This window comes from Leuresthes tenuis, unplaced genomic scaffold (genome assembly GCF_036924035.1).
Source record: "Leuresthes tenuis unplaced genomic scaffold, fLeuTen1.0.hap1 SCAF_9, whole genome shotgun sequence".
Classification (NCBI taxonomy): Eukaryota; Metazoa; Chordata; class Actinopteri; order Atheriniformes; family Atherinopsidae; genus Leuresthes; species Leuresthes tenuis.
In genome coordinates this window covers 4305474-4329584 of record NW_027325363.1, presented here as the reverse complement: position 1 = coordinate 4329584, position 24111 = coordinate 4305474, and the positions used below count along the sequence as shown (strand labels likewise).

Genomic DNA, 24111 nt, shown 5'->3' with positions numbered 1-24111 from the left:
TGCTGCATGAGGTGCATAACACTCAGACAATTTATGCATGATTTCAAGACAAAAACTAGAATGTGACAAGGCTGACGATCATCATTGTGTCTCAGTGAATAGAATGCCACTGAGGAGTAATAAATCAGATTTTGCATTGAAGTGCAGTGAAACACTGAGCCCTGTTTCCCCTCTAAAGCAAAACTTCTCTCCTCTGCACATCCTCAATGAGTTTCCTCTTCAGCTCCTGACCCTTAACCCCTGAACTTTAAATAGACTCAAATTCCTTCTTGTTGGTGAAACCAAACAACGCTCAGACGCCAGTCAGGCTTTCATTGAGGGTGGAGATGTGATCGAGATGTTTCTGGCCACGGTGGGCTCGTCTTGGATGCTGGTGCAGCAGGAAAAGGCGTTTGGCCGCGGCTCTGTACTTCCGAGACATCAAGTTGTAGACGACGGGGTTAATGGAGGCACTGAGGTAGCAGAGTACCATGGAGGCCATGTTGAAGTTCTGGCTGAGTATGGCCGTCTCGTAGCCATCTACCTGGGCGAAGAGATTTCTGCCAATGTGGTAGGGCAGCCAGCAGATGATGAAGGCCAACACCACCACCACTGATGGGGGGAAAAATAGGTGGAATAAATGAGCATTAACATTTTAAGACTAACTGAAAGTAGTTATGTAAGAGAACAAACACTCCCTAATGTCTTGTTAAAACTGTGGCTCAAAGCCACTTCGCGGCTGCAAACAGCTTCTACAGTAAAATAGTAACAAAATACATCCACTAACACCTGCAAAAGAAGATCAATAATCAAAATATCGTTCTTAGTGGTTGGTACAAAATGTAAGGATGACACTTTCAGTCTTCTCTTCACCATGAGGTTGCCAAGCAACAAAAGGAGTCTCTAGACTTGGCCATGAAAAAGGAAGAAGGCACTGACGATTTTCCATTTAGGTCTCTGTTCACAGCAGAGATAATAAAAGCCAAATTATGATACGTAAAGGTTGTTTAAGATTTTGTTCATTTTGAAGAGCCAGCTACTACACAACCACTGCTGCTTAGAATAGCTTCAATCTTTTATAGTATTATAAGAATAATATCAGTTTTATCAAACTCTGGGTGAGTAATCAACCAAAATATGAATCTATACTTTTTGAAATTATATTCAGTGTTTCTTTAGGAAAATGATCTACTGTTACATCAGCCAAAGTGGTTTATGTATTAGGTAGCTTGGTGTCATTTAAAATTTTTCAAAAACACAAAAAATCTTAAAAACATTCTGAACACACATGATGAACACACATATTCCTCTTTATAATCTTTTCCATAAAGCCCCATTCACTTCAAACCAGTTTATAATATAACCTGTTTATATTACTGTTTATAATGAGAAGCTGATTAAGAAAATTGATTTTCAGGCTTTTGAAGTATCCTGTGATCTGCAGCCATCCATGACATTTATTAATGACCAGCAGTAATTACAGAAGCATCAAAAAGATGTCCCCTTCAGCCCAAAGCATGTTTCCAGGACTGGCTGTGGCTCGTAACTGGCTCCAATGCTGAAGTCACTCTTTTTTTTTCACCATACAGACAAGCAAGCAAGACAATTAGAGGACAAATGCAGCAGAGAGGTCAGCTGAGCAGGAAACGTGGCACTAATTCAGCAAAGAACAAAGGTGGACATCTGTGTGAGGTGTGAGCTAATTACTGAGTCACCGGTATTGATCAAGAAGCCCCTGTAGATAAAACTATCATCAGTTTCTAATAAGGGCAGTTGTTTCTGTAAGGACAATAAATGCCAGTCCTGTAATTAAAGAGGTGTGTTTGTGTGTTGGGGGGGTATTTATTTGTGAACTGAAACAGTAAAACAGAGTGAGCAGATACCACAGTTGTCACTGAGTAATTAATGAGAAATATGACATCAGCAGATAGAGAATAGACCCAGGGCTGTTGTAATGAGCGAACTTCCATTAAGGCTGATTTATGTCGACCTATGTCGATGACAATCCAGTTTGGGATTTGGCAAATGAGGGCTATAAGTTTGACTGCGTGAGCTCTGTGCAGTATCTGCTCAGGCAATGGACAGCATTAATATCATAATGAATACATCATGATTAAACATTTGAACCAGCATGGCTGCAGTGTTCTGCTGTAAAACAGGGTTTCCTGCACAATATACCAGAGCCACAAATTAGGCTAATCAGTATGTGCAGTGACAGGACATGATTAGCTTCAGACAAAACAGACTAATTAACCAGATTGTATCAACAAGAGCAGACACGGCACCAGCTTTCTCTTCGTCATAGTGGAGGTGAAATAATGATCTGTCAGAGTGCTGCTGGAGAGAGATGGAAGTTTTTTAACCAAAAACAGCGTTACTAAAGATCTGCTTAAGCTGTTCGATAACACTCCCAAACACAGCACAGGAAACCAGAAATTCAACATTCTTTTTTTTTTGTCTTCAGCAACACGGAAAAGCAAACTGACTGTGTAAACAGGTGGATTTCCCTCCAAAGAGACTTACATGCTGTGGCTCCTGCATCTGCTTTTTTAGTAACCGACGACAACAAGGAGAAAAAGCAAAGTTATTTGCTAAAAGCAAAGGAGAAACTATGAGTCACGCTGCTGGAACAGTGGTGGTGACATCACTTTTGAGGAGTTTCAAATGAACAAATGTGTGCAAGTGGAGATGAAGCTGCGTCTGCTTGATAACCAACAGTTAATGACTAACTGTAGGTATTGTTTGGTTAGTCAGTTAAGAAGCAAAAAGAATTACACATATTATGAATTAAGGAACAACTTGATAATTCATTCATTGTTGTGAAGAACTATAAACTGGTAGCTCTTATAGCAATTCATCTTCAAACAATTTGTTAATTCCATCAAAATGACCACTATCTTCATATGAGTGACTCTGGTTAAGTTTTAACCAGATGGTGAACATGTCATAGCTTGTAAGGATTACTGATTCTGTAAATATTAGTCTCATTTCCACTTTGATTACTCTTCCTTTTTGTGTGCCTTTGTGTGTGAGTTGTGTTCCTTTCTTTGTCTTTTCCAACCTTTGTTTCGATAACTCACCCAGGATCTTGACGGTTTGCCTGTGTGACCTTTCTCGGGCCAGCGCACAGGGACCTTGCAGATCATTTTTGCTTTTCCACAGCTTGCATCCAATGGAGCCGTAGAGGAAGACGAGGCAGAGCATCGGGCAGAAAAAGTAGGTGGTGGACACCCAGAGCATGATGTGCAGCTGTCCAGAGCTGATGGCGTAGCTGGTGTGCTTGCACTGCCCCGTGTTGTAATCAGGATGCGTTTCATTGTCATACTCCACTCCTACCAGGAAGAGCGTGGGAGCTGCAGAAATCAAGGCGAAGCCCCACAGGGCGAGGATGATGTACTGGACCCTGCGTCTGGTCACCACCACCTTGCTCTTGAGGGGGAAGCTGATGGCCAGGTAGCGCTCGATGCTCAGAGCCGTGATGTGAAGGATGGTGGCCGAGGTACAGCCCTCGAAGATGTAGTGATAAAAGCGACACACCGCCTCGCCAAAAAGCCAGGGCACGTACTTCCACAGCCGGTACAGGTCAAAGGGCAGGCAGAGGAAGATGATGAGGTCTGACACTGCCATGCTGGACAGGTAGAGGTTGGTGGTGGTCTTCATGTCCTTGAAGTGTTGGATGATGAGGATAGTCATGGTGTTGCCTGTGACCCCGATGATGAAGATGAGGATACAAATGACTGTGACGGGGATGAGTGTGGAGGTGGGAAACAGGGATCCCTCATAGTGGTGGTCGTCTATGTTGTACTGGTCTGTGGCCTCTGCTCCACCAGCATGAAGGTCCACCTGGGGTCTGGCCCAGGGCATGCCAATCTCACTGTGTGGGGTCAGTATGGTGGGAAATCTGGACTCTGAAATCTGGCTGCTGCAGAGAGAAAAAAATGGACATTTTAGGACTAAACCTATGTTTTGTGTAGGTTTGGTCTCCTTGAATACATAATATGAATCAGTAATTTTGCTTCAGATATTTCCTCCTTGGCAGGGAACATGACGCTTTCAGTTGTATAGTTCATGCATTTGGTGCAAGGTACTGTAATAGAAAGCCAGACTAACAAAGATGAATGCACCATCTATTATTACACAACTCCAGTCTCTGTTGGCATTACACAGATGTTATCGCAAACCAGAGACTATTCAAATATTAAACTATTAAAACATAGTTCACAGTTGTTTAAAGTGTTGTAGTAGATAAGATAAAACATAAAAAGTGATTTCTATGGAAACTTCAATTCTACATGCAATAAAGTGGTGTGAAAGAAATCTCAGCAGGTGACTTTACCTGAGAATTTGAGCTGGGTCCTTTTAACTTTTCTCAGTCCCTGCAGAGTTACTGTGTGTGCTGATGAGCAGCAGCAGCAGCAGCAGCAGGAGAATCAGATGAAGTGGCAGAGCCTGTCCTGATAATAATGACCAGTTGAGCTGTGTTGAGAGACGAAGAAAGGAGCACCTCCTCCACAGCACCCTGAGGAGTCATGGAGCATCAGTGGGGGTTGCCTGCTGTGTGTATGCCTAAGTAATCTTCATACTCTTATGATGGCAGAATGCGTGATGGTAAAAGGTAGAGGCTGAAAGGAATGGGATTCAAGGCAATCTCCTATTTACGGATGCTCCTATCTGAGGATAAACTGGTGATCCAAGCAAGAACGATACATTTATCAATCCATTATTGATCAAAGTAAAATCACTTTTGCATGCATTTATTTAATAGTCCTCAAACCTCCTCTCCCTCCTCTTCATCTGAAGTTTGACCAAAGAAAGAAAAAGATAACGAGTAACAACAACCATGAATAAAGAATGAGGAAGAAGAAGAAAGGGGTGACATTGTGGATGGTTCAGGTACAGCAATTGATTAGCCTTAATAAATACAAGTGTGATGCCACAGAAGCCCGTGATAGTGTGGAAGAGGGAAACGTCCACAGAAATCAAACTAAACGAGAAATCAGAATAACGATAATATAGGTGATGAGAATGAGTCTATTTGTAGAAATGATTAATCAGAGTATGATGGTGAAAGAAAAGAAGATGATAATAATAGTTGTAATGATAACAAATACAGTAATAATTCTAATGAGAGTAACAGGTTATAGAATAAATATCTCTGGAAATACCAAGACAAGAATAAATAGCCTGAAAAATGACTGAATGTATATAATCAGTATCAGTACCAAAAAGAGATACATTGATTAGTGCTTAAATGCAGCCTTAAAAGTAATAAGGCCTGCTGGACAAATGAATCATTGATTCATCGTCGTTAACTCCAGGTTTTCAGTACTGAATTACAAATTCTAATTTAGTTTCAACTCCACCAACACATGAGGTTTCAAGTTGTTTCCAGGCTTTTTGAGGTGGAAGGTGGAAAGGTGTGAAAATAGTCACAAACAGAGGTGTATTTTTAGTTCCTGATCTACAGGTTTTCCCATTTTATGTCAAAGGCGACATCAATCATCAAAGCATGGATGGTCGCTGCTGTGCTCTATTGGTTAAAAGCTATCACATCCATTAGAACTAAATGAAGCCCTGCCACAAGAAAGACACTGACATGAGGCTTTATTTGTGTGTTTACACAGAGGTAACCCACAGCCGGATGAACTACTCGGACCTCTGAGGGGTCAGCAGGACCATCTCTCCTGTGTCCCTGCTTACTCATGTCACAGCAACGAGACAGGGAGAGCTTGTTTTTCTGTTTTTTTTTGTATTCAAGGGTTTGTAATCCATCTCTCAACAAGAGCCAATGTTGTTCACACTGCCGTGACCAAGATGAGCGAGGCAGCTCTCACCCTCATTAATCACAGTGGCTGTGCTTTCACCGCTGAGGGGCTCATGAAGTTAACAAGAAATGCTGCATTTTATTCCAGAAGCTTCCAGTGTCTCACACAATGAGCAGTAATGAACAGGTAGAAGTATTCGAATTTTTAACAATTTTCAAGGACATATTTTCTAATTTTGAGTTATCAAAAGTAAAAGAAAAAAGGAAAGAGGGAGACAACATAAAAGAGAAATATAGAAACTGTCATTATTACAGAACAGAATGTGCATAACTTATGAATCATCTGACTGGAAACTGACTCACCATCAGTAAATCATTGCAAACCAACAGTGCAGATTCAATTAAAGGCTCCATTTGGCAGAGTTTTTCACACGTTTTAGAAAATACTAAACAGGACTATGAATGGGAGAAACTGATTCTGTGGGAGTGTTTCATCCATTGAGAAAAAGACAAAACCTGCATTCAGAAGCAGTGCCGTAAAAAAAAAAGGCTATCAAGACTTCACAGAGGTTGTGATGTCACAACTGTACAGCCCCCACCCTCAGCTATGACCCCAGCTAACGCAGCCCACCCTCCTCTCTCAGTCCTTGTTTTCCCTTTGGTGAAAAGGAGAAAAGAAAAGGGGCAGCGGGCCACTTTGTCTACTGAAACAGCCCCTTTTGAACAGGGCTACACACACAGTAAGTGACGTGTTATGACAGCTAAGCTTCTTTTACACTAGTCAAGAAACACTAATGCTGTTGATTTCGGGCTTTTGAGTGCAAAAAGAACCTGTTAGAATCACCATTCAGTTCAGGCTCAAATGATTCTCCAGTGGTTATTTATCAGTGTATTTATCAGCACGGTGTTGATGGGAACACACTCACCGAGTGTACACGCATGTTTTCATGGAGGATTCTGCAACTGGGACGACAACAGTGGGCATAGCTCACTTTTTCTTTACAGAAACACATTTTTACTGACTGTAAAGACCAATGTGGAGGCTCTGAAACAGACGGCAACAACTCAGGGACAAAAAGAGATGAGATTGATGGATTTAAACCATTCCAAGACAGCAGGCAGCTCACTCTCAGCCCTGTTTGAGGACATGGTCTTAAAGGCCTGAATTCAGGCACAATTCCTGATGCATGTAACGGTCTAACAGAAATATGTGAATGAGAGAGGCTTTATTTGAGATTTTGCATATATATTATGAAGAATTTGCTCCCTGGTGCAAAGGCTGGTGGGTTCCTGATGTCAGGATTAACTAAGGATGTGAAGTTTTTGTCATTTTTGGTCTGAGGCAACAAGGTTACTTTACAACACGATGAAATGATTTGAGATTAGTGTGTGTCAGCATACTTAACTGTTACTCCATTCAAACCTGAATGCATCCTTTTCAGGTTCCAAGCTTTTGAAGCCTGAAAAACAAAGTTTGGGGTCAGTTCACTTCATGTTTAGGACGTGTAAGTTGGTGAGGTGTGAAGCTGAAAGAAGCAGCTCAGCTGGTCTTAAAGTCAGGAACCAAAAACAAAGGAGCGCAAACATGAAACATGATGAAGAATTATAAATTTTTTATTGTGCATGGATCCTTAGTAGATATCATGGCTATACAGATACACTTTAGATACATATCTATGATTATACATCTTTTCCATAACGAACATTGTAAAGTGATATGTCTGGTAGTATGTATAGTATAACAAATTTTCATTTTGGAATGTACGGTGTATGAGGTAACTGCAAACATTAAAATTACATAAAAATGGTCTATTTTTGTGCATATTTTACTCATTTTTGTAGCATTTTGTTAATCTCCCCAGCCAAAGGTGGTAAGCCCACGGCGGGGAGGTGTTAAAATGGCACACGCTGCAATCGCTATCAAAAATAGGAATTTGAATTCTTTAAATGACAAAGAGAAGACATTTGCAGAATGTCTGAAGGACCAAATCATGTAATTATTCAGGACGTTTTGCAAGGTACCTGCATCTCATTTTTACAGTTGCAACAGCAGTGATCTGCCCCGAACCAAACAACACTAGACCCCACAGCCAGATTACCACTGACGACTCAGTGTTGTTACAAATACTTAACACAGAGAAAAGGCAAATTTAGATTCACAGGAAGTACATGATAACACATTTTTGTATCCGCCATTTGCGTTCCATGATTCACGACTACTCAGGATTTATCATCTTCTGTGGAGAGTATTAACTTATATTACTTCAATATTATAAAAAAATATACTTCACACATGAATGACCTGACAAAAGAAACCAAAAACTCTTAATATATAGAACTACTTTCCACTTCTCTTATGATTACATGTTAACGAACATCAAATGAATGCTGAAAAGTAAAAGGAACTAAAACACAGTTTAGTGTTTTCTAACACTAAAAGAAAAATAGCCAAACTTAAGAGAAATAAAGACAAAAAAAATTCTCCCGAGATTTTTTTTCCTCTCCAATTAAGGCCTCTGAAACAACTGGTACAACCTTTTTTTTCCTGTTTTTTCCTCTTATTTTTCTATTTTTTTTCTTTTTTTGCTGATAGATTAGCTGTTTCAGTGACACATTATCTGATACTACAACTTTAAAACACCAAGTAGGGCTTGCACAATCTCAAAGTGTGTTCTATAAAATGCATCACAAGACCAAAATGCAGTCAGTCAAGGTTTTCTCCACTAATGTGCAAAATTAATTACCAGGGGAAAAAGAAAATAAAACAAAACATACAGGAAAGCATACATTTTTTGTGCTGAACAACAATTTTTCAGAGTAAAGCAGCTGCATGATTGTAAAAACAAGCTACAGTATAACTATATGATAGTAAAAATAATTAGAATTCACTGTTAGTTTGGTTTTTGTTTTCTAACTTTATACTGAGCATTTTTTTTTCCATCAATCCTACAGATCTTCATGCCCTCACTGTACAAAAATATACTAACATTTCTCCAGTAATTTTTGCATCCTTAAACATTCTGAACATCAAAAAAGTTGGAAAGTGCTAAATGAACGTTCTATACTGTGAACAAGATTTTTCTTTCCGTTACTTCTCTCACAAGTCTCCTCAAACTTCAGCATGCTGGAAGTCAAGTCCCTTCATCTGGCCCTGAAGTCCTCCCAGCCGTGTACCACCGTGGCACAAACTACTTACAGTATACACATCTGGATACACCTCACTGTGCAAACACTGGCCCATCAGGTCCCACGATCAAATAGCACATAGGCTAATGAAACACCTACATACTAGTTTTGGAACACATCTATCAAAAACAGATTCATACAGGACACGTAAATGGAAATATAAATAATGAATATTTCTATACATTTTATATGCGCGCCACTTCCTCCCACCTTTCCCCAAATTAAAACATAACCATATGCTGTCTGAGTTCCTTTTTCACACAAGGCTAATCATTAGGGATTATAAATTTGAAAAGAACAACAGATATCACAAACTTGGGGCAGAAAGGCTGGAGAGTACGGAAGGTATCACAGGTGCCAAATGAGATGTTACATCCTCCATTCATAACTGCTGTTCAGCTCTTATTTCCCAGCACACCCTCCTGCGGCACCCCATTTCAGCTAATGCAATTACTCTGTTGAAACCGGAAAACAGTTTAAGTGAAAACAAAGAATACAAAACAACGGATGGGGGGGTGGGGTAAAGCTATAACCCTGCAGCTGGGTGGCGCAAACTGCTCATTTAATGACAAAGTACTGGATGACAAAAGCGATGAGGATGGCGATGACGGCAAAAACCATGAGGAGGAGGAAAGCACACTGCTCGTCTGTCAGACTCTGTCTGGTTCGATTGGACTCGATACCGGTCCTGGACCCTGAGCCGGATGCGCTGCCGCCCGACACTACATCATTCCGCTGGGGGGAGAGGGTCACAGTGGGGCTGTAGGGACCACTCAGCTCTGTGGCGTCCTGGCACTGCCTGACAGCACAAACTCGGAAACGGTAGTCGCTGTTGGGCTGCAGGTTCTGCATGTGGAAGGATGTAGCAGAGCCTTTGTAGGCCTGTGAACAGGAAGGAGGAGGCCAGTGGATTATTTTCTTAAATGTACTGAACATACAGAGGGCAATAAAACAGAAAACAGGCTTCCCAACTGACTGCCTCAGGCAGCTGCAGATACCTTTTTCAGCTTGACCGTCTTTCACTGAACAGACTGATTCATTTCATATCATTCCTGATGTGGAAAGCCATCTGCTCGAATTACTCTGACACACTCATTTGTTTTTAGTGAGTCTGATCCGTGTGGTTCCACAAGTAAATCATTAATTAACAAATTATCTTTTAAACTGTTGAAGCAAGCCCATAAACTAACTAAATAAAGATTTATTGGTACCTACGACTTTCAAGAGGAAAAATGAAAATCTTCTGAAGCCAAGGATTATGGTAACAAGAAGAAGTCTTAAAATGATTGAACTGTCCTTCAGGCTCGTGCTCCTGTCCTCAACTCCCTTTCATAAACATAGGCTTTGAATCCAGCGAGGCCACTGTGACCAACAATAAGGAGGGAAACAAACGGGGAGGACAGACACATATTTCAGCTTCCTGATTCAATTGCAGTGTACGATGTGGTGAGATTAGCATAAGCCTGCAGTGGCCATTATTCCATGTTAACATGGCTGCAGGCCATTATGAGGAATGAAGACACCTGGGATACCTCATGTATCAATGACCTTTGCATAAATGGGCAGTTTAAAGCCAGCGCTGACTAACGCCACAGCGCCACACTGAAAAGATTACGGCCCGAATCCATCTGTATCCTGACATGCATAAAAAGGCTGCTGTGATGAATGGAAGGTCAGCTCAAGGTAACGAGGAAGGACGGAAAGAGGCAGAACTGAACTTTCGCACAACTACAGAAGTACCTGTTTAAACTCTGAATTCCCCATCATGCACTGCAAGGTGTAGGTAACTGGGTCCCCCTTCATGGGCAGTAGGGCCTCCCATGTGACTTCGCAGGAGTTGTCGTCTAGACGCTCCACTTTAGGGGCTGAGAAGTAAAGGTGGGATGAAATTTGTGAGAAAACTTCTTCTGCTGATCCAACAGATGGATCAAGACGGTGTCAGTTTGTAAAAGATGAATATGAGTTACAACATTTCCTGACGTACCTTGTGGCCTTCTACTTAGTTGTTCGAGTGACTCGTAATCCCAGATAAAAGGCACCTGAACATCCATTTATTTGCGTATCTCTTAAAAGTGGCAATCCCTCACTACTGCCATTAAGTTGGACGAAAGGCTCCTTTGGACCAAAAATAACCCCAACACTTACTTTGTGTCATTTCTAAATAACTAACTAACCCTCCCCCTTCAAATCTTTAACAACTGCATATGCTTTCCCCCTATTTGCAGAGTACAATAGCTCAAATACTGCATTAGGTAGGTAGTTGGCACTTTAAGCTAAACGTATAAAAATACCAGGCTGTAGTGGACAAGTGAAGTGTTATGGTAATAACAGAACAATCCACTTCAGTCCCTGATGGCATTTAGACTTTATCTTGAACTGTTTATGTCCACTTTACCGTGGAGACAAACAGTGTTAAGTAACACTGACAATTCTGGCACATGACTGCCTGATTCTAAAGCGCTGCTACACTGACAATAAAGCCTTTATCCTCATTATTGACTTCACCGAGTCGGATCAAAAGGGGCTTTGCAGAGGCTGGCAGAGAACAGACCATAAAGCTGAACAACCCGACTCACGACGACAGCCGTGGCTGGTGAGTCTTACTCAAATGAAAGTCAAGCTTTGGTCAAATGAGGTTAAAAACTGAACACACTGGCTGTCAGCGGTAAGTGTTGGTGAAGATAATAAGAACTGTTGCACAGAGAGATGAAGAAAAAAAAAGAAGAAGAAGAAAGAAAAGCATAGTGAGAAAAGAAAAGTGGCACTGTACCTTTCACAGGGGCTGGAGGGGAGCGTGGGGTGGTGAATGTGTAAACATTGGAGAAGGGCCCTTCGCCCGCCTCATTAAAGGCCTGGATGCGGAACGTGTAAGAGGTAGACTCATTAAGCCTCTGGACTTTGTGTGTGTGGCATGGTCCTTTATACAAGGATATAAATCTGCAATGACAGGAACATGAAAAATCCAGAGAAAGGATTTAATGAGCAAAGATTAATTTTGGGGGAGAAAAAAATCCTTTGAATATACAGTGGCTTAAGCAATCCCAGTTTCCTTTTTCTAGAGCACTTCGACAGGTGCACCCCCCCTCCCCGATCAGCAATGTACCAGGTCACTGACCTGCCGTTCTTGTCTCCCATCTGAAGCTGATACTGGAGGGCATCTGAGGTGGCAGCTTTGGTTGGGCCGTCGCCCCACTTGAGCCTGAGGGTCTGGTGACTGAAGGCGGTGCACTCCAGGCGGGGAGGCAGCGGGGGAAGGGGCTTTGTCTTCAGCTTAAAGGTGTGACTAAAGGGTCCTGTTCCCAGGCTATTCTGGGCTTGAATTCGGATCCTAAGAGAGAAGAAGAGCGGAGAAAACTTCAAAGAGCTGCAAAGACTGCTCTTAACCTGACCTGAACAGAGCAGAGACTGTCAAAGTGGCATTAAAGAAGACAAATTCTTAACGTAACCTTTTAAAGTGATGCAAGTTTTCACTGCAAATCTGAAGAAAAACTTAGTTTTAGGGGGTGCAAAACAAAATGGTTTTACAACTACCTGCCATGTTTAACAGTGAAACCAAGAACATTTCAACAAGCACAATGCAAGGAGCTAAACTGCGGCGTAGCCTTAAGAAAACTACTCATCAGTGGAAAAAAAAAAAGCTTAAATTTGCTTGGGAGCATAACGATTGGACCATTCCAGGGTCATGGTCGCTTCAGGACAGGAAATGTGGTGAATGAAGTGACCTGGGGTTACTTCAGCTGGTCACGTTCAAGTTCAGCATCATTTTGTCCCAAAAAGCAGACCTTGACCTGACTTTAAGAATGTTTGGGGAGTGAGATGTGAGACTTCATGACGTTTTGTATCCTCTTTTTGTACAAAGCTTTGAGGAGTGAGTTAATACATCAGTGTGGTGTGCGTCTTATTGAATTCCAACACGTTCATGACTTGTGAGCGCAGAGAACCAAATACTAATGCTGAAATGTGAGTGATACCACATTCTGTAACCCTGGAGATCACAAAGAACACCAACCTATAGCTGGTGTCAGGCTGCAGATGCTGGATGATGTGTTTGGTGACAGGGCCGACAACTATGGGCTGTTTCTCTCCAAGGTCAATCAGGTAGGAAGTGATCTCAGAGCCGTGATCACATGGAGGATCCCAGCAAATACCCAGGCAGGTGGATGGAGAGAAGACTGGTGGTGGCGTGGAACCACCATCCTCTTCCTCATCATCATCATCTGCATCAGCTGGAGTCTCGTACTTTTGCAGCTCGGACTCCTTCAGCACGTAGATGTTGCTGACAGCTGCAGGCGCAGAGCAAGGCGTCTGGCACAGCACCGCCTCGCTGAAGGGCCCCACGCCGGCCACGTTGACAGCCTGTACGTCAAGACACAAGAGTGAGCCCAACATGCCAATGTCAGCAGTCAACCTGCGACATGTGGGGGCACGCAACGTCCCTTTTTGTCCACAAGGTGGAGTTCCAGTGTAAACATTTCAACAAAGCCGAACAAATAAGCATTTTTTTTGTTTTTGAACATCAGCAACACAGATCTGACAATGGAATCGTCAGCCAGCCATCATGGGTAAGCAAATCAAGTTAAATATCTGACTAGCAACATGGCGAGCCAAAATAAGAAGAAAGAAAAGTGCAACTGCACTTTAAATTTAAATTTAATCCTCAGCTTTGAGCCTACATGAACAGCATGTTAAAAAGAAATCAAGTTCAAGAGGTCTTCAAATTATTAACTAACAACTAAAAATCCAAAGAAATCTTCCAAATATGGGGAGAATTTAACTGTTACTTGTTCTTGTACACACTCTCCCATAATATCATCCAAAACAGCAGCAACCTGTTGCAATGACTGAGGTGAGATTTATGGGTGTGTGAGGAATACATTTCCTTTAAAAGGAGAAAAGAATCCATGCTGCACATCAGCCCACCTCAAGCTGAACAGATGCCTCGAAGGATCAGAAAATTAAGGAAGCGCTGTTCTGGCTGTTTCATACACAACTGGCTTGGTGTCAACATTACGCTCACAGTCTGAATTAGCATAAGCCTGCAGTGGCCATTATTCCATGTTAACATGGCTGCAGGCCATTATGAGGAATGAAGACACCTGGGATACCTCATGTATCAATGACCTTTGCATAAATGGGCAGTTTAAAGCCAGCGCTGACTAACGCCACAGCGCCACACTGAAAAGATTACGGCCCGAATCCATCTGTATCCTGACATGCATAAAAAGGCTGCTGTGATGAATGGAAGGTCAGCTCAAGGTAACGAGGAAGGACGGAAAGAGGCAGAACTGAACTTTCGCACAACTACAGAAGTACCTGTTTAAACTCTGAATTCCCCATCATCCTCCCATGAATTAGTTTCTAAGAAGACAGATTATTCTTTATCAATTGCGATGAGTTGCCATGCGACTGTTTCTGTCAATTAATAGAGGCTTCTTGAAAATAAAAAGCCAGTGTTTGTTCAGTTCACCTGCACCCGGCAGAAGTAGTTGGTAGCTGGCAGGAGCCCCTTCGTTTCATGGCTGAGTCCTGGTCCGCTGTAGCACACCTGCATGCTGCCCTCTGCTGCGCCCCACTCGAGACGATATTCTGTCACCGGAGCGCCGTTGCATGGAGGTGCCTAAAAGCGACAATGAGTACTGATTACAATGTGCAGCTTTAGGCCATTTTTCCATGAGAATCTTAGAATTATGCATGTGATACATAAAAATGAAGCTGGTCTTACCTCCCAGCTCACAACAACACAGCTGGGGGACTTGCATGTGGTTGAAGGGGCCTTGCACTGCTCAGGGGCTCCGGGGCCAGTTGTAACATCACAGCGCTCAGAAAGAGGCCCAAACTAGTGGTGCCAAAGAAGAACGAGTATAAGGAAACAAGAGTAGATGTATATTATGATGCAGCTAAGAAATAAAATCTGTCTTCCCGTTGATGGATTAGCTTTAACAGTTCGTTCTCACCCCAGCTTTGTTTGCTGCCTTGAGCCGGAAGCTGTAGGTTTTGCCAGGCATTAATCCTCCCACAGAGCAGTCCAGCTCTGGACCTTGGTAAACCTCCCTGCTCTCCTCAGACTGCGGCCCACTCACTTCTACACTGTAGCAGGACACTGAGCTTCCACCGTCTACCTGGGGGGGACCTGTGAAATTTCCACAAACCAGTGCATAAATTGGTGAAACTTTAAAAAGGGTTTTCCAAGACAAATTGTAAAATTCGCAGTAAAAGATGCAGCATAATCAAAACTCATCATCACAAATACATACATTAACCAACCCTAGAAATGCATCCCACACAGATGTAAGTTGGAGAAGAATGACTCACCCCAGCGCAGCTGCACCTCCCTGGCTTTGGGCTTGCCCACCACTCGTGGGGGCTGGCAGGGCCCTGGAGGCACTGCGGGAGTCTGGACCTGCAGGGTCTCTGACAGCTTGCAAGGGAATACAACACACCAATTAAGAGCGGCAGAAAATAACAAATTGACAATTTCACAACCTCCTCTCACTCGCCCTCACAAAAGACACTGAATACTATTGTCATTTTCAGCAGCTTATCAGGCTGATTCAGGCTACAACAGACCAGGGAGGAGACAAATCTGAATGCATTGTTTAAGCATACACAAGGTTTGAGTAACAGAGTTTCCCATGGATAAAGTTAGATTATCTGGAAACAATAAAAGTATGGCAAAGCAAAGCATGTGAATGCTGTGTCACATTTGTGTTGCACCAAAACAAAACCGTCTCAGTGACTCATGCGTCTTCCCCAGCCCGTGTGAACCAAATCCTAAACAGCTAAACAGCTGCTGGAGACGTGAATGAAGAGCATGTGCAAACTGAACTGATGAAGAATTAGGACTTGAAACTTCATGACATGGTGCCATTGGAGGCTTTTAAATAAATGCTGGATGACTTGGCAGATTTAGATGTTCTGCCTGATTTTTGGATTTTATACTTTAAATTTTATACTTCAGTCAGTTTTTATGCGTGTTGATGTGTCTGTCGGTAGATTTTTATCTCCGTGCTGCCGTCTTAGCTCCTCCTGGAAAAATTAATTTTTAATCTCAATGAGGCTTTTCCCGGTTAAATAAAAATAGAAAAACATCCTCCGACACATGCAGGGAGGGTTAATCGATTAGCAGACTTTGTCTTGTACTTTCACACCAGGAAGAGTGATCCAATTTCCCACTATAGGAGGTTGAATAAATGACAAATTCTTATTAAAACTCACCATAAATAGAATGCATATCTAAAAATTGTGTAAAAATATAATCATAACACTGGCAGCCTGCCCTAACAATTGCAAACCAAGTAACAGACAAGAAATGTGTCCATAATGAAAAAAGCCACAAGGGAAAATGTGCAAAACTAAATAAAATTTAGAGTGAATTGCAGTAGCAAATGTAGGAATAATGTATGGAGGTTTGGAGGCCAATTCCACCTCAATATGAAGTCTGAGTTACCGTGATGATAATGATTAAAAAAAAGGTGAAAATTAATGATATCTGAAGCTGTAATCCACTGAACTGTAAGCAATCATTCAACACTTTAAATTCTTGTGTGGAAACACAAAGATGTGCGCACACACCATCACATGTGCACGTGTACTGATGCTGAATGACTCACCGGGCTTTGCCCCCCCTCGCTCAGGCAGTAAACTCGTGTTTGGTAGGAGCAGCCAGGCTTTAAACCCTCACAGACATGTTCCAGAGCCGGCCCAGAGTACACCAGCCCCCATGATAAACCTAAAAACAGATTGATTAAAATCACCACCAAATAAGAACGTTTTCAACAGAACAGAGAGAAATTTTCAGCTGTTTGATCATAAGCTTGTGGAACTCACCACTTAACCCCTCAGACAGTTCCACAACGTACTTTGTGACTTCTGCTCCGCCACCATCTTTAGGGGGCTCTAGATTTTTAAGAAAAGCAAAACTTCCGCATCATATTAAACATCCTGCTTTGTGTGGTCATCCACATGAGAATTTAACAAGCCTTTAAATTTGTCCTGAAGCAAGTCAGTAAAATTAGGACATATGAGAAGGGATTTACCCCCCAAAGTAACCTCCGGGACTCATTTGGGCGCACAGAGAAATGAAACGTTATTAGAACTGCGGACATGTTTTTCCACTTGACAAATGGAAGCATAGAGCAGGTACACAGAGATGAGGGATGTGTTTGCCCGCTGACGCATATGAAGGATTCTTGCTGATGTCTGAATAGAGGAGAAACCTGTACATCATCTATAGTACAGACTATATGGGATGTGATCTGTCTCATCTACTGTCAGGCAGAGCTCCATAAGAAAAGTGAATCGGTAAACTAGACTTGCCAGGTTGTCATCAACATACAAGACTGAGAGGTTTTATTAAGGGAATCTGGGAGGAAAGCTCACCCCAGGCCATTTTGAAGCTGTTAGGCAGGACTCTTCCTCTGATGACAGGTCTGCAGGGACAGGTGGGCCTGTCTGGCTTTGTGATAAACTCAACCACCTGACTGGGGTTACTCTTCCCTTCTGAGTTGTATGCTGTCACCTGGTGAAAGTGTACAAACACATGCAGTAAGCAGTCTTATTCTTGTCAGAATATTGGAAACAGCTTGCTTTGAAAGTCATAGAAGGCAAGCGTAATAAAGACATTACGTTTCCTGATAGCACGAACCACATTCAATTCTGTTGTATAGATGCCTGTACAATGACAATAGACTATTCTATTCTACTAATTAGACCCTGAAATGCTAATTCAGTGTGCCTTCAGCTAAAATTACCTCAGACAAATACAATGTTATGAACAAGAATCATTAACTTACATATTTTCAACAAAACTGTTTAGAAACCACAAGTATACAATTATGCCATGAGGCAATACAGCTTTGGTGGCATTTGCATTTCAGTGAGAAACATCTGCAATAATACAGAAATCTCTGATCGCCTGCTGCGTGGAGCTCATTCATACTGCGCCATGACAAACTGCACAGCACCCCATCTCCCTTCACACTGTGCAGCTGGATAAGAGGAATGAGCAAGATGGATTTCTATCATTTATGCATGAGGTGGTGCGTTTAGATGTTAAAAACTTTTCTATCAGCACCATATTTACCCGCGCTATGGCACAGTCTGCTCTGGTTAATGGAGTAAAACTTAGATTTTATGTTCTTTGAGGCGGTGGGCAGAATAAAAACAGCAGTTGTTGCTGTCACCCGCTGCAGGAAAATAACAGCTATTAAGAACTGAGCCACAGCAAAATACCTGCAATCCAGCTGTCAACTTCAGATGATAACGGCAACTTCTAAAACACACCTATATATTTAACAGGGATTATTTGTAAAATATAATCACAACACGTGCGTTTCTGTAATTCTAAACTTGCTGCATACCAACAATTCATCCAACATCCCAGAGTGCAGCCACTGTGCTCAAACACCAGACAAGTAGCTGCATCAATCTTTAAAGAGTTTGTACAATTATTCATAAAGAAAACAACTAAGAATCCTACTACAGATGGGCAATGTAGCGTTAATTGTTACCCAAGTATACTGAATGTCTGCTGGGGATCTTTTTTGCACTCATTAAAAATTGCTGCCATAAACTGCCATGATAAAAAAAAAAGTCATACATAATTTATGGCATTTATAATATTTATGGCAGCAGGACGGAAGGACAAAGGAACACGTGGCCCAAACAGAGGTTACGCAATGGTGAACTGTTTCTAAGCACAAAACAACAAATCAGTCGAATAAACCTTTGATCTTTTTTCATTTTGTATTTTGACCAACATCTCATCTCACACGGAGTTTGTCAGTGAAAAGTGTAGCTATTAAAGCCTTTTTCTAATTATGTAGATTTAATGATCAGGAGTGACATCGGTCATCGTAAGGGTCCAACAACAAGATATGAAGGATGATCACTTGAGTCGTTTAGTAAATTAGTCGAGACTTTTCACAGTCAAAAGCTCAACGAGTTGGATGAGAATGAGAGGGTGGAAATGTGAGAATGAGGGTGAGGAAACAGAGATAAAGTGACATGGAGGGAAAAAAACAGTCTGTCCCTCAACTCTGTTACGTAACTGCAAGCCAAAAGGCCACATTTTGGTCAAACACTTCGCTTGCCGAGCTTCTCACTGGGGCCTGGCATGTGATCAACACTGGAGTCCTCCTGTGATGCTGTCAGTTGCCCACTGTTCTGCTGGCTGAATCCTGTAAACAGATGAGTCATAGGGCCATCGTGGGCCTGAGCATCCCTCCCTCCCTGAACCCTGTTCCCTCCACACATACAAACTCCACTTCCAATGTTAAACCTCCAGATAAACAGCTCTGACAAAGAGCTTGCTTACCCTAAACTTGTACTTGGTACTCCTGTGGAGATTCCTCGCAGTGCAGGAGAGTTCATCACCGTCGTAGCTTGGCTGGAAGCCATATCCCTGGGACAAAGACAAATGAGGAAGAAAGAAAACAATACGCTGAGCAATGAATTATTTGACAATCATTGTAGAAAAAGGCGTCTGAGGGAGGAACAATAACTGGAGCAAAAGGAACTCCTCTGTTTGCCAACAGGAGCCATCTTTGAAGGTGAATGCTTGATTCTGATCAAGTGTCACATCATATCAACGAATGTCTATTATCATATCATTTACAGATTGTCAAACTCTCACATGTAAAAACTGCCAATGAAGTAAGGTCCAGTGAACAAAAGAAAGCACCTTCCCAAAAAAGGAAATGAGATGTACAATATTTAATTAAAAATGATAAATTGCAGGCACTGAGAGACCTACCGAACCTTCTTCCTCCATCTCCAAAATATAGTAGATGTCATCCTCTTTTGGAGAGCTACTCGGTCTCTGCCACTTCACACACAGCCAGGTCACACCTGCCATCTCCAGCTCTGGAGGGAAGGGTGGCAATGGCACACTGCATGAGGTGAACAGGTCCACCACTTCACTGAACTCGCTGGGGAGGGCCGAGGGAGACGGAGGATGGGACAGAATGGGAGGAAGAGACAGCAGAGACAGTGTGAGACGCACAAGCACATACAGATAGAGACAGTGAATGGAAGAAACAGTAACATCACGATGGACAACAGTCAGGGCGCCATCCAAGAAAGAATCTCACCTACCTTACACCCATGTCATTTTTTGCTGCAAGGCGGAAGGAGTATCTTGAGGCTGGAGTAAGCTTGGTCACTCTATACTGCTTCTGAGGTCCATAGTAGCACTGTTCATAAATACCTGTGCCCTTCCCCTGAAGACAACAAGATGCTGAGGTAAGAACGGAGCAACTCGGCATCTCAGCTGTGCAAAACTTAACGAAGCGTCATGATAGATAATATTTTACCTCATCCCATTGCAGAATGTAGTTTTGAATTTTGGATCCGTTGTCACATGGAGCCTATAGGGGGAGCAGACACGACTCATTATATTTCACTTTCCATCACAAACACACATTTCTTTAACTGCAACTAGAGCTGCAAAGTTCATAAATTTCTAGTTGTTGACTATTTGACCTGTGATTAAATGCAACAAACTAGGGTTCAGCTAAATAAGCTTTAGCTGACAATAACAATCTTAGCCAGCCACATTTTTGATTGGTTGTTGACAATTGTTGGGTGGGGAAAGTGTGTCTATTTTGTCCTAAACTTATTGCATGTACTTAGATTTTCATTTCAGTTATTGTTATTAGATCAGAAGCTAGATAATCTCGTAATTTTCTTCTTCCAAACTAACTCTCTAACTCACATTAACGTCCTTGAAGCTGCTGTTTGGGTCCTTGTTCATTAAATTATCCGCAGAGGACCCATATGATCATTATGTAATGCACCGATACAAAGCATCCCTCCCTGTGCTTGAAGCAGAGAGGGACTCTCCTACACTGAAAGCAATTCATTTTTATTCAAAGGTTGCTGTATGTTTCAGCAGGTACTTTTTGAAAAGAAAAAATTATGCTAAAAGTGCCTGAAAGTCAGGGCTGCACAGTGATGTGGTGGTTCCAACTGTCGCCTCACAAAGGAACAGGGTTCCTGGTACGAATCCAGGCCGGGGCTTTTCTGTGTGGAGTTTGCATGTTCTCCCCACATATGTGCGAGTTCTCTACGGGTCCAAAAACATGCATGTTAATGCGTGATTCTCTATAGACCCCAGGAGTGAGCGTCAGGTTGTTTGTCTCTGTGTGGCCCACTTCTTGCCCAATGGCAGCTGGGACAGGCGCCGGTGCGCAATGATTTAATGCATGTGAACAGACATTTATAAGGATAATTGCATTTTCACATGACTGCAATCAGGTGATTATGTGATTGTGACAGGCTTCTCCAATAAAAGAAGCAACCTTTGGCACGACTAATAATAAACAAGGTGCATTTAGATGCACGCACAAGATTTATTTCATTCAATTAAGTTTGCTAAGCAAGCGTGGAGCTTCCTGATGTGTCCCTGTTAAAATGGGAGGTAATCTGTGATACCACCATCCTTCTGCTCAAAGTAACAAATCTAAGCCAAAGTAGGAGAAGAAGCACAACACTGAAGATGATTTCAGCAACTTTTTTTTGCCAAGGACAGGAAGATTGTGTGGGTGGGAGCTTTTTCCTTTATAAGCTTTTGTCCTTCTCTCAGACAGTTTTGAGGGGTTATAACTAATGACATTTTAGTTATTTAACCAAATTCTTCTACTTTTAGTGTGCATCACAAAACCTGTATTTATGATGCTGTGCAAACTGACATAATTTCTGTGCTCAAATTAAAAATATTGGTTAATAAATTAATATAAGGCTAATATACTGTGGGGCCACATTCATTCTGGTGTTCCATTAGACAGAGGATTCTCCTTTGTCCACTTTCAAAACTGTGGCTTTAAATTCCAACTCCATCGGTCAAAATACTATTTTTTTTTTACCTTCCACTGGAGTACAAGTGTGTTCTTGGTCCCACTGGCCTTCCTGGGAGGATTGGGAGGATCTGGCTCACAGCTTAAAGTGGTGAAGCTCACAGCCTCTGATGGGCTTCCCAGTAAACAGTTACTCATTGCCTGGACCCTGATGAAACACAACGTGTTTACACAAGGTTCCACTGTATACTGACAGATGTTAATGCGGGCAGGGGGTTATGCCAACCTGACATGATAGTCTGTCGTTGGTCGAAGGTCCTCCAAAGTTGCATTTAATTCTTCCCCGCTGCATCAAAGGGAAAGAAAAATATTGTTCTGTGATTTTTGATGACTGCAAATACAAAATCTGACACAAATTTGCGTCCACCCTTGTAGTATCTTGCCGTTTGCACTCACCAGTACATGCTCTGGTATTTCCCATCTTTGCCGCCAACTGAGACAGAGACCTCAAAGCTGAGGGGCTCTGTGGGGCTACAGTCATCCTCAATGCTGCCATTCTCATTCTCTGGCCTGGTGGGAGCACTCCAGCTGACTACTGCTCCTCTGGCTTGGATGTCTGACACCTAGCAAATGACAAATTCACGTGTCATTCAAATGTCTAAAAGACAAGTATTCAAATCTTTGAGGGGTATCGAAATATGCAAAGTAATGAGGGAACTGACAAAGGGTTCCCAGCTGCAGAGATGTGCTTTGCAAACCAGAGATTTTTCATTCTGTTTGGAGAAGGTTTAAAAATAGTCTGAGCTAGACTGCCGGTGGGGGGGGGGGTATGTGGAATAACTCAATGAGGTCAAGTTTGTAACTCCAACCCTCTGCCCTGGGGCCTCACCTTAGTCTTTTACTTCCCACAGTTCATTTCACAGCCCTTAAAGAAACTAGTGTGGTTTGTCTACTAAAGCTGCACTTTCCAAGGTTGTCGAGCAACAATTCTTTTTAGATGTTAACTGTCACATAGAGTCATGTAATATTTAGATGAAGACAGAAAAAATAGAAGTGAATACCAACCGTGGGTTTACTGATGGTACTCAAAAGTGCGAGCAGGGCCTGAGCTTCCTTGTCTAGCTCTGAGGAGAAAGAGAAGGTAGAGAACATAATGGAAACCATGACATCAACGTCCAACTGAGTAAATATTACTGACACAGTCGCTGTTTGCCTCTACTAGATTTTGAGTGCTCTGTATTGTGAATCCAGACGTGAATATTGTTTTTGACTACTGCTAATAAAAGGTTTGATAAGGGGTGTAACTTTATGACTGCAATATTAGTTGGTGGTACCACTAGTTTTGTTCGCTGAACCAACACTGCATCAAAATAGGAAGATAATATTGTCACTTTAAGCTACTTTTAGTTGGTTAACAGGTCCTGAATCCATTTTTAATTAACCAAAAGGAATTCATGCAAAAAAGTTGGCTAATTAGGTACACAATAATAAAAGCAACATGACTTTTTTTTAACGCCCCATCACAAGTTAATGGTATCTTTATGAAGTCATAAAGTACTATCAACCTGTGCGACCACAGGGAAATATTCAGTTATGTTATCGGTTTATCAAACTGTAAAATCTGAGCAAACCTCTGCTGTAAAACCACCTTACCTTTTGACTCTCCATTTTTTCCCTTGCCAGTCTGCCTGTCCGGACAGGCTACAGCATGTCTGTGCTCTGCATCGAGCACTTTCCCACTAATGCCGTTGTGAATGTCCACAGCTGGGGGGCTGCTGCAGGACTTCTGAGGTGACGACGGAGGGCTATCCTTCACCTGCCCTCCTCCTCCACCTCCCTGACGCTCTTTCAGTTTCTTCTGAAGACGTTCATGTGTTTTGTTAGTTCTATCGTCTCTGTGAACAAACGATGGGCGTCCATGTTGAGAGTGAGAATCTGTAGAGACTGTAAAAACAGAACGAACCTTCAAGTTATTATAAAACGGCCATACAAGTAGACAGCTCAGAAGTGAAGTATCTTCAAGATGAAGAGGCTAAAAGGCTTGACAGTTTGGCTCGGGTCTTCACTGTACTGGTCGACTTGGCTAATAAAGCTACAAGGACAAATAAAGAGTACCTGACTGCAGACTCCAACTCACCCTGCTCTGAGAAGATATGAGCTGGATGGTACTGAGGGATGTACTGGGAGCTCAAGTCGCCCACACCCCCTGCCATGCCTGTAAACAGGTGAGGTGGATGGGGCATCATGGCATGGTGTGAGATGAAGGCAGGCATGTGTGCATGGGGTGGAGGTGGAGGATGGTGGAGAGGGGAATGCCCCCCTGGGTGGAAATCTGGTTGCTGAGGTAAAACCAGAACCCGCCGCACTCCATTCTCTTCTATGATCTTA

The 24111-nt window shown here is 42.3% G+C and overlaps 2 protein-coding genes across 2 annotated transcripts in view; both read right to left on the bottom strand.

Annotated features, from left to right (window-relative positions):
- Positions 1 to 292: 292 nt before the first annotated feature.
- Positions 293 to 3843, bottom strand: mlnr (motilin receptor). Its single transcript, XM_072391673.1, has 2 exons — positions 3060 to 3843; positions 293 to 591 (listed from the first exon to the last, which is right to left on the bottom strand). The coding sequence occupies exons 1-2, from the start codon at positions 3841 to 3843 to the stop codon at positions 293 to 295; spliced, it is 1083 nt and encodes a 360-aa protein (XP_072247774.1).
- A 3496-nt stretch (positions 3844 to 7339) lies between these two features.
- Positions 7340 to 24111, bottom strand: part of fndc3a (fibronectin type III domain containing 3A) — a 38872-nt gene continuing 22100 nt past the window's right edge. The window contains exons 6-27 of the mRNA XM_072391950.1: positions 23861 to 24107; positions 23377 to 23667; positions 22789 to 22847; positions 22180 to 22346; positions 22010 to 22069; positions 21793 to 21931; positions 20242 to 20295; positions 20024 to 20148; positions 19683 to 19857; positions 19245 to 19331; positions 17309 to 17447; positions 16757 to 16825; positions 16540 to 16658; positions 15242 to 15347; positions 14884 to 15059; positions 14652 to 14765; positions 14397 to 14546; positions 12939 to 13285; positions 12045 to 12257; positions 11700 to 11866; positions 10670 to 10794; positions 7340 to 9811 (exon numbers count right to left, since the gene is read on the bottom strand). Coding sequence (XP_072248051.1) covers positions 9488 to 9811; positions 10670 to 10794; positions 11700 to 11866; positions 12045 to 12257; positions 12939 to 13285; positions 14397 to 14546; positions 14652 to 14765; positions 14884 to 15059; positions 15242 to 15347; positions 16540 to 16658; positions 16757 to 16825; positions 17309 to 17447; positions 19245 to 19331; positions 19683 to 19857; positions 20024 to 20148; positions 20242 to 20295; positions 21793 to 21931; positions 22010 to 22069; positions 22180 to 22346; positions 22789 to 22847; positions 23377 to 23667; positions 23861 to 24107 — 3453 coding nt within the window. The 3' untranslated portion in view covers positions 7340 to 9487. The remainder of the gene's footprint in view (positions 9812 to 10669; positions 10795 to 11699; positions 11867 to 12044; positions 12258 to 12938; positions 13286 to 14396; positions 14547 to 14651; positions 14766 to 14883; positions 15060 to 15241; positions 15348 to 16539; positions 16659 to 16756; positions 16826 to 17308; positions 17448 to 19244; positions 19332 to 19682; positions 19858 to 20023; positions 20149 to 20241; positions 20296 to 21792; positions 21932 to 22009; positions 22070 to 22179; positions 22347 to 22788; positions 22848 to 23376; positions 23668 to 23860; positions 24108 to 24111) is intronic.